The sequence below is a fragment of the Rhinolophus ferrumequinum genome, chromosome 5, assembly GCF_004115265.2.
Source record: "Rhinolophus ferrumequinum isolate MPI-CBG mRhiFer1 chromosome 5, mRhiFer1_v1.p, whole genome shotgun sequence".
Taxonomy (NCBI): domain Eukaryota; kingdom Metazoa; phylum Chordata; class Mammalia; order Chiroptera; family Rhinolophidae; genus Rhinolophus; species Rhinolophus ferrumequinum.
Window position 1 is genome coordinate 53,152,431 of NC_046288.1, and position 8,582 is coordinate 53,161,012.

The window sequence follows — 8,582 nt, forward strand, 5'->3', positions numbered from 1 at the left end:
CATGGCAAGTCCTGTCCAGTACCTCCCAATTCTTGTGCATCGTTAGAGTTAGGGCTTTCAGCATATGAGCTCTGACAAATAAGTTCGCGAACTCGTGCTACATACCTTATTGCTAAATATTACTATGGTAACCTTCGAAATACTCCCCTTGGGAAGCTATGCACCGATGTCAGTGCCTAGTCCACCCTTCAGGGCAATTTTGGAACTCTTTTTCTGGAATGGTCATCAGAGCTGTTGTTATATTATCCTTGATGTCCTGAATGTCATCAAAACATCTTCCTTTCAATATTTCCTTTATCTTTGGGTAAAGAAAGAAGTCATTGAGGGCCAGATCAGGTGAGTAGGGCAGTTGTTCCAATACAGTTATTTGTTTCCTGGCTAAAAACTCCCTCACAGACAGTGCCGTGTGAGCTGGTGCATTGTCGTGATGCAAGAGCCATGAACTGTTGGAGAAAAGTTCAGGTCGTCTAACTTTTTCATGCAGCCTTTTCAGACTTCCAAATAGTAAATTTGGTTAAGTGTTTGTTCAGTTGGTACAAATTCATAATGAATAATCCCTCTGATATCAAAAAAGGCTAGCAACATCATTGCTAACAAGTTCGTGAACTTAATTATCAGACCTCATATAACCAGTCATTAACAGTGACACTGAAGGGCATAACCTTTCTTATAATCACCATATGGTCTCATCACCCTGGCTTCCATATACTGTGATACCATGACTGAGATGTTTTGTTTTATTTTACTATTTTATTTATTTTATTTTAGTAAGAACACTGAACATAAGATCTACTTTCCTAACAAACTCTGACGTGTACATACATCACTGTTGCTTACAGGTGCAATGTTGTACAGGTGCAGTTTTGTACAGCAGATCTCTAGAGCTTATTTTGACTAAGATGTTCATAGACCTCCCCATTTAAGTTTGGTCAAAAGAGATCATTCAGTATTTAACAAAACAAACCCATCTATGATTATAAAAACTACATGTTTCCTCACCATCTTGAAAAAGCAAGCACTATGTTTTCCTAAAGAATAAGCCAGTTCTTCAGCCAGAAAAGCAAATGTCCGTGAAAGGTTCTGCTCATGATTCAGCCTCTGAAATGGGAATGGGAGAAATAGCAATATTCTTTGGAACATGGCAGAATATATATTTTTTAAAAGAGGTGTTTAAGGCCACTAAAGAATATCAATAGTTTAAGAACAGAGAGAATAGCAAGTGCAAAGATCATATGGCAGAAGGAAACAAAGAGCATCTGAGAAGCTAAATACCACCAGTATGATGAGCACAGACAGCAAAGGGAAACATAGAATATAAGAATGGATAATGCGAGGCCATAGTAATGATTGTGGTGTTTTTACAGAAAACAGTGGAAATCACAAATGAATTTTAAGCAAGAGATGTTTTACAGTAATCCCCTCTTATCTGCACAGGATATGTTCCAAGACCCCCAGTGGATGCCTTAAAATGCAGATAGTACTGAACTCTATATATAGTTTTTTTTCCTATACATACCTACCTACATATGATAGCACTTAATTTATAAATCAGTCACAGTAAGAGATTAACGACAATAATTAATAATAAAATGGAGTAATTATAACAATATATTGTAATAAAGCTATGTGAATGTGTTCTCTTTCCCTGATAATGGATCTAATAACCGAGGTGGCTGCTAAGTGACTAAGAGGCAACCTCTATGGCATTGACATACTTGACAAAGGACTGATTCATGTCCTGTGTATGGAGTGGGATGGCACTAGATTTCATTGCACTACTTAGAATGGCACGTGATTTAAAAGTTATGAATTATTTCTGGAATTTTCTGTTTAATATTTTCCAATGGCAATTGACTGTGGGTAATTGACACTGTGGAAAGTGAAACGTGGATAAAGGGGGCACTACTGTATGTTCATTTTGACATAAATACTTCAGCTGCACTAGAGACAAACTACAGAGAATGTAGTAAACTAGATAGGAACCAATCGTCCAAGTACAAGGCCTCAGATTCTTAATTTTGAAACTATGTGTAATCTATGCTATGTAACAAATTGCCACAAATTTAGCAGCTAAGAATAATACATTTATTATCTCAAAGTTTCCATGAGTCACGAATCTGGGCATGGCTTACCTGGGTTCACTGCTCAGGGTCTCACAAAGCTACAAACAAGGTGTCAACCAGTCTGAATTTTCATCTGGAGGCTCAAGTGGGGAATAATCTGCTTTGAGCTCATTCAGGTTGTTAACAGAATTGACTTCCTTGTGGCTACGTAATGGAAGGTGCTCAATTTCTCTGGCTGGAGGCCACCCTCAGGTCCTAGTGGCCTCGTACAATTACTTGTCACGTGGGAATCATCAGCATGACTTCTGACTTCATCAAGCCCACAAGAGTCTCTCACCTTGGTGGGATGGGGAGGGCGGGGAATCCTTTACTGAAGGGCTTTTATTGAAGTCAGTCTCATACAAGATAATATGACTTTTTATTATCTCAAATTCAACTGATTTGGGACATTATTACATCTGAAAAAAACTCATTTTGCCGTATTCTGTCATCTAGAAGTAAGTCAAAGATCCCACCTATACCCCACGGGGGAAAAGATTAACACCAATTGTGGACACAGAAGAGCAGCAATCATGGGTGCCACCTTAGAATTTTACCTACCACACCATCAAACACTCAAATTTTATATTACAAACTATTGAAAACAAGTTCCAGGTCCGAGTGGGCTGGTCCTTTCTACACAGACGTTTTATCTTTATATGCATAATAATAAGAACATTGCTAACAGAGTATTCCTCTTAAGATATCCATAATGCTTCTCCATACTACCAAACAATTTATTCCATTTCTTCTAGTAACCTACCAAGAATTGTGAATACCTTGTATTCTTTTTCTCTGTTTCAGTAAATTGCAATGTCTTCTCTAGTATTTTCTGGTTCTGTTTCTACCTGCATCTGTTTCTACATTTGTGTTTAGCAAAGTAGTTTTCTCCGACATCACAACTCTTTTAGTATAGATGCACATTTGGCATTGGAAACAAAGGAATGGAGGCCCAAATTGAGTGGCGTGAATAATAAACTGTTTGTATGACTTTTTTGAACTTAGCAAGTTTCATTACCTTTGCCATCTTATGGTTCTCCTCAGAATTATGAAGATGCATCATGGGATCCAACACTACTAACAACTATACGCAGAAGACAACTGAAAATTCCAGCAAACTGAAATTTCATCTTCTAAATTTTAAATCACTCATGGTAACCAAAATTGTATTAGATTGGTGCAAAAGTAATTGCAATTTAAAAGGTTAAAAATAATTGCAAAAACCACAATTAATTTTGCACCAACCTAATATTTTGAATTCTATTAAATACGTATTTTGAGCACAATTTTTTCAAGCAACCCAATGGTAAAAATACAGGAATCAGACCTATTTGGAATCCTCTTTCTTTGTTTTCATCTTTGCTTACTTCTTTTCTTTTCCTCCCTTCTCCCATCTATCTGCCTATTTCTTTTTTCTTGCTTTTTTTTCTTCTTTCCTTCCTTCCTTTTTTCCTTCTTTTCTTCCTTCCTTCCTTCCTTCTTTCTTTCGTTCTATCTTCCCATTTGTCAGGCCAGGCCCTGTATTAGATGCTGTGATAAAACATTGAACAAAACAACCAAGGTCTCAACCCTCACAGAACTTACATTTTAGTAAGGTTTGGGGAAAACAAGCAAACAAAAGAACAAATAGAAAAATGTCAAAATGTAATAAGTGCTATGCAAGGAAGAGTAAACTAGAGTGATGAGACAGTTTCTTGAGTTTAGGTGATCAGAGATTGATCCCTTTAAGGAAAGACCCTGGAGCTACAACAAAACAGCTGGAGGGGGTCCAGCTGTGAGAAGTGAGAATAGCACTGAAGGCAGAAGATAGAGCCAGTGCAAAGGCCCCATGGTGGAAATGAACTGGGAATTTCTGCAAATGGAAAGATCAGTTTTATGATCTGAAATGTGTCCCCGCAAAAATTCATGTTGAAGTTCTAATCCCTAGTACTTCCGAATGTGTTTGAAGATAGAATCTTTACAGAGGTATTTAAGTTAAAATGAGGTCACTAGGATGAATCCTGTACCAACATGACTGGTGTTCTTATAAAAAGAGGAAATTTGGACATGGCTATGTACAGATGGAAGATGATATGAAGACACAGGGAGAAGATAGCCATCCAAGAGCCAGGGAGAGAGGCCTGGACCAGATATTTTCCTCAAGGCCCTCAGAAGGAACCCTGCTGGCACCTTTATCTCCAATTTTTAGCCTCTGGAACTGTGAGAAAATAAATTTCAGTTGTTTACACCGCCCAATCTGTATTACTTTGTTATGGCAGCTCTAGCAAACTAATACAGTCAGTATAACTGGAGTGTAGAGGACAAGTATAAGAGATATGAGATGAGTTTATAGTAGTAATTAGGAGCAGCATCTTGTATAAAAAGTTTGGATTTTATTCTAGGTATAGTGAGAAGCAATTGGAATGTTTTAGACAGAAATATTTATTCTCACTGCAGAACAGAATGGATTGTGGAGAGTCAAGAATAGAGGGGAGGTGACCAGTCAGGGTGCTAGTGTGGTAGTCACAAGATTAAGGAAGTTTGGACTAGTGATAATTGAGGTAAAAGAGAGAGGAGGCAGATTTTAGACATATTTTGGTGGTAGAGTCAACAGCACTTGCTGATGGGTTTGATTTAGGGTAAGAAAAAAGAATATGGATAATGCATCAATTTTCTGACTTGAGTAATTTGGCAGATGATGGTATTTACAAAGATGGAGAAGACAGGAGAATAAGGTTTGGTGGGTTGTATGACATTGGCCAAGTCAATTAATCTAATTCTTAATTTCCTCCTCGGTCAGATAGACCTCATAGTGTCATTTCATTCGGTGGTTATGAAGATTAAATAAATAATGCTTATAAAACACCTAAAACCTGGTAAATGCTCAGTAAACATTGAATTATCATCATCATAATCTTTAGTCAGTTCTCATCTTGAAATATTATATGACAAGTAACTACCAGGTAAAGCTGGACATTACAACTTAGGTGGTGATTTTCTCTTTGTTCTAAATAATCATGCTGAAGTTATATTTAAAAATCAGTTTTAGGTTATATGCCTAACGTCCTGTCATCCGTCAGACATATATCACATTCTGACAAAGTTAAGCTTTAGCCACTTGTGAAGTTGCGTGTGAATGTACTGAGAAAGATCTCCTGGTATTTTTGTTCACCTCCCTTAAACCTTGCAGGAGGCTATCATGAGTCTTCAAAATAGACTAAGTGTGCTGGATGTGGACTTAGCATTCATTTTCATCCCTTTTTACGAAGACCCCTGTAGTAGAGGTGCTAGAAGGCTAAAGCAGACGTTTGTCAGGCTCCCCAGGAGAAAGGAGCTGCATGTGACACATGTTCCACCAGTGAGATAGTCTTGTGGGACAAGTGGAAGGTGGAGGTAAGACAGAGAGCACCTCTGTGTGGAAGCAGGCCAGAACGTCTGGCTCATGCTGGTGTCTGTGGTCAGTGGGATCCACATTGGAGGGTCTGGTCACTAGCTTCACAAGTCGGAGGTATTTGTCGTGGCATCGGTGGTGGTAAGGGATGCAGTGCTTCCTGACTTCTGGTATTGACTACAGTAATGGTAACCTCAGTCAACTCCTCTAGCTCTTTGAAAGATTTTATAAGCTCTTAATCCCCTGTATTAAATTTCGTTTTGATCGAAATACCTAGAGTGGTTTCCATTTCCTAAATGGAACTCTGACTGGTATATTTAGTCACATTAACTCAGTTTTTTTACTACTTTTTTTTATTGGATAACATCTTTCTTAACTGAAAATGTCAATCTGTTTACTCTGCTGATCAATTCTCATTTCAGGCACTCAATTCACATTTCAAGTCCTTACTTGATGTTTGTTAAAGGAATACATGGTATAAGATCATCCTCTGGTTACCTGATTCATAAAATGGTAACTTATTCGTCCTAGCGCAAGTCCAACTTTCAAGTCAGTCTAATACAATATTCATCAAATTACTCAGATGTGTATAATCAATATAAAATCGTTTTGAACTTTATATAATCTAAGCATATATATATATATCTTACAGTATAATTTTAGGAAACTTAAATGCCAGTATTATCACAGGTGCAGCCAAAGCTTATTCATTGAATACCTAATTCTGGCATACCTAATTCTCTTTAAGTTATTTCTCAAGAATATTTAGTTAAATCAAATGACCTTCATTAATCTCATTTTCCATGAAACTAAAAATACCAAATTACAAATTCAGGAAGAATTTCACTTATATCTATAATCAAAGCATCAGCATTAAATTATCCGCTGATTAGTTCTTTTATTAGCTCTCTTCTTGACATAAAAATCTTAAATTGTATTAAATCTGATTTAATACAATATGTATTAAATATGATTATTTCCTTTTAAAATATGCTCAGACCCTTATTATTAATAACCTTATAATCTGACTTGAACCACATTTTGAAGGTCCAGATTGCAGATAAACAAACTTTAGAAAACCTGGCACCAAATGAAGCATTTAAACATTTATCAGATCTGGGGGAGGATTGTAACTGTCTCAGTTTTGAAATATAGTAGATACACAAAGGGAAAAAATGTGTTTTAAAAAGGTGATGAAGTAAACGCTAATGGTTGACCCCAGTTACTCTGAGTTGCGATATCATTTGCTCATATCTATTTTTCTTCCCAGGCTGTGGAGCTGAGCAGAGGAAAACACTCCTGACACAAACAGAAAACTTCAGATAGTCTTGGAACTAAATACTAAGGTTTTCTTAAAACCAAGGGCCATACAGATTTGATAAAGAAACAATAGACAGCTGGGAATAAGCTCTGCCAAAAATGATGCTAGTTACCTGATGGTAGCTGAGCGCCACGGTTTGCATCCCCTGGGGAAAGGGAATGGCGATAGTGCTACCAGAAAAACATACACTAATGCTCGATGAAACAGTTTTACATCTGTGTTCTCCACAGAAAGGGGACAGCATCAGACTGGGCAGTGTGTTCATCCTACTTCATTGAACTTTCATCTTTAAAATGTCTGTATTCATCTTCAGCAGCAGCAGTTCCCTCTCTCATACAGATTTACTAGACAAAGAATCCTTTGAGCCTCCCTAAATCAGCCCATCAGGAGATGTTTCTTTGGATTGTTCTCATGTTCACCCATACAAATTTGCCCATCCAGTGCATGATAGGGCATGGTGATACAATGAAATATTAATATTTGACCAACATTGCCATTATATTTTAACATATTTTCAGAAATTTTCATTCCACTAATATGAGCCACCAACTCAGGACACAAATACTGCAGCCAGAGTGGTAGTTTAAAGATGGGTACTGTAAATTACCTATTCCCCAAAGATGCTACATAGAAAACAATCCTAAACCCCTCTCATTATACACTGTGAGACTTTGACTCACAGGTATGTGGGGGCTTGGCTGCTCTTGACTGGGCTCCTGCCTGAGACTGGACTGATCTGTGGGTCATGTAGGTGGCTCCGCTGGTCTTGACCATGTTTGCTTATATATCTGGGGGCCAGCTGGCTGTGCTAATCTAGGATGGCCTGGGCTAGGGCTTCACAACTTGGCTCTGTACTAAGTGTCTGCCATCCACTTGCCATGTAGCCCTGGCACAGTCTCATGACAACTGCAGAGAGCAAGACAGAGACAGCAATTGCACGAGTTCTTTTCTTGTTTTTTCAAGCCTGTGTTGTTGCCATACTTACTGCATACCATTGCCCAAAGTAAGTCACATGGTTGACCCATCATCAATGAGGAAGAAAATAAAAAGTCACACAGCAAAGGATGTGGCTACATGGCTCTTAATATAATCAATTTACCACAGATACTTCTTTATATCAGTTTATTCCATTAAAAAGCATACAAAATCACAAAGGACAGCTATATAATGAAAAGTAGCCAAAAACAAAGTTAGAATGTGAATGACACAGAAATATTTGTGTCTCTAACATGTAAAGATCACACTCAAGTCTATAAGAAAAGCATCAAGATGCTAATGGTAAATTCCCAAAGGACAATGACAAAGAGTTCACGTACGAAGACATGCAACAAGTAGTGAACAAATACAGGGAACAAACTTTTATCCTTATTTGTGATCAAAGACATCAATTAAAGCTAACCTAAAATAGAAATTGCACTTAATAAATTAGCCTTCCACACACAATGTTTAACCAAGAGCAAATAAAATTGATTAGACACAACTCCATTAGAATATAATAGGTAAATGTACAAAAAGTATTTACTGCAGCAGGATTTTTGCACTTGCTGTTCTCTCTACTTTATCTATTCAGATGGCTCAACGTCCCCTTACTTCATTTAAGAATCCACTTACAGCTTACCTTCTCAGTAAGGCCTTCCTTGGCATCCCTACCTCAATAGCATACCTTTTCCTCCTTTTCTTCAATTTTCTCCATAACACTATCACTATCTGGTAGGTAAGCGTTTATTTGTTGCCTGTCTCCCTCACGAGAATAAAAACTCTGTAAGGACGAAAACTTCACCTGCCTTTT

The 8,582-nt window shown here is 37.5% G+C and overlaps 1 protein-coding gene across 1 annotated transcript in view; it reads left to right on the plus strand.

Annotated features, from left to right (window-relative positions):
* The window catches only part of BANK1 (B cell scaffold protein with ankyrin repeats 1), a 328,432-nt gene extending 321,597 nt beyond the window's left edge, over window positions 1-6,835 (plus strand). The window contains exon 14 of the mRNA XM_033105338.1: window positions 6,743-6,835. Coding sequence (XP_032961229.1) covers window positions 6,743-6,798 — 56 coding nt within the window. The 3' untranslated portion in view covers window positions 6,799-6,835. The remainder of the gene's footprint in view (window positions 1-6,742) is intronic.
* The last annotated feature ends 1,747 nt before the right edge of the window (window positions 6,836-8,582 follow it).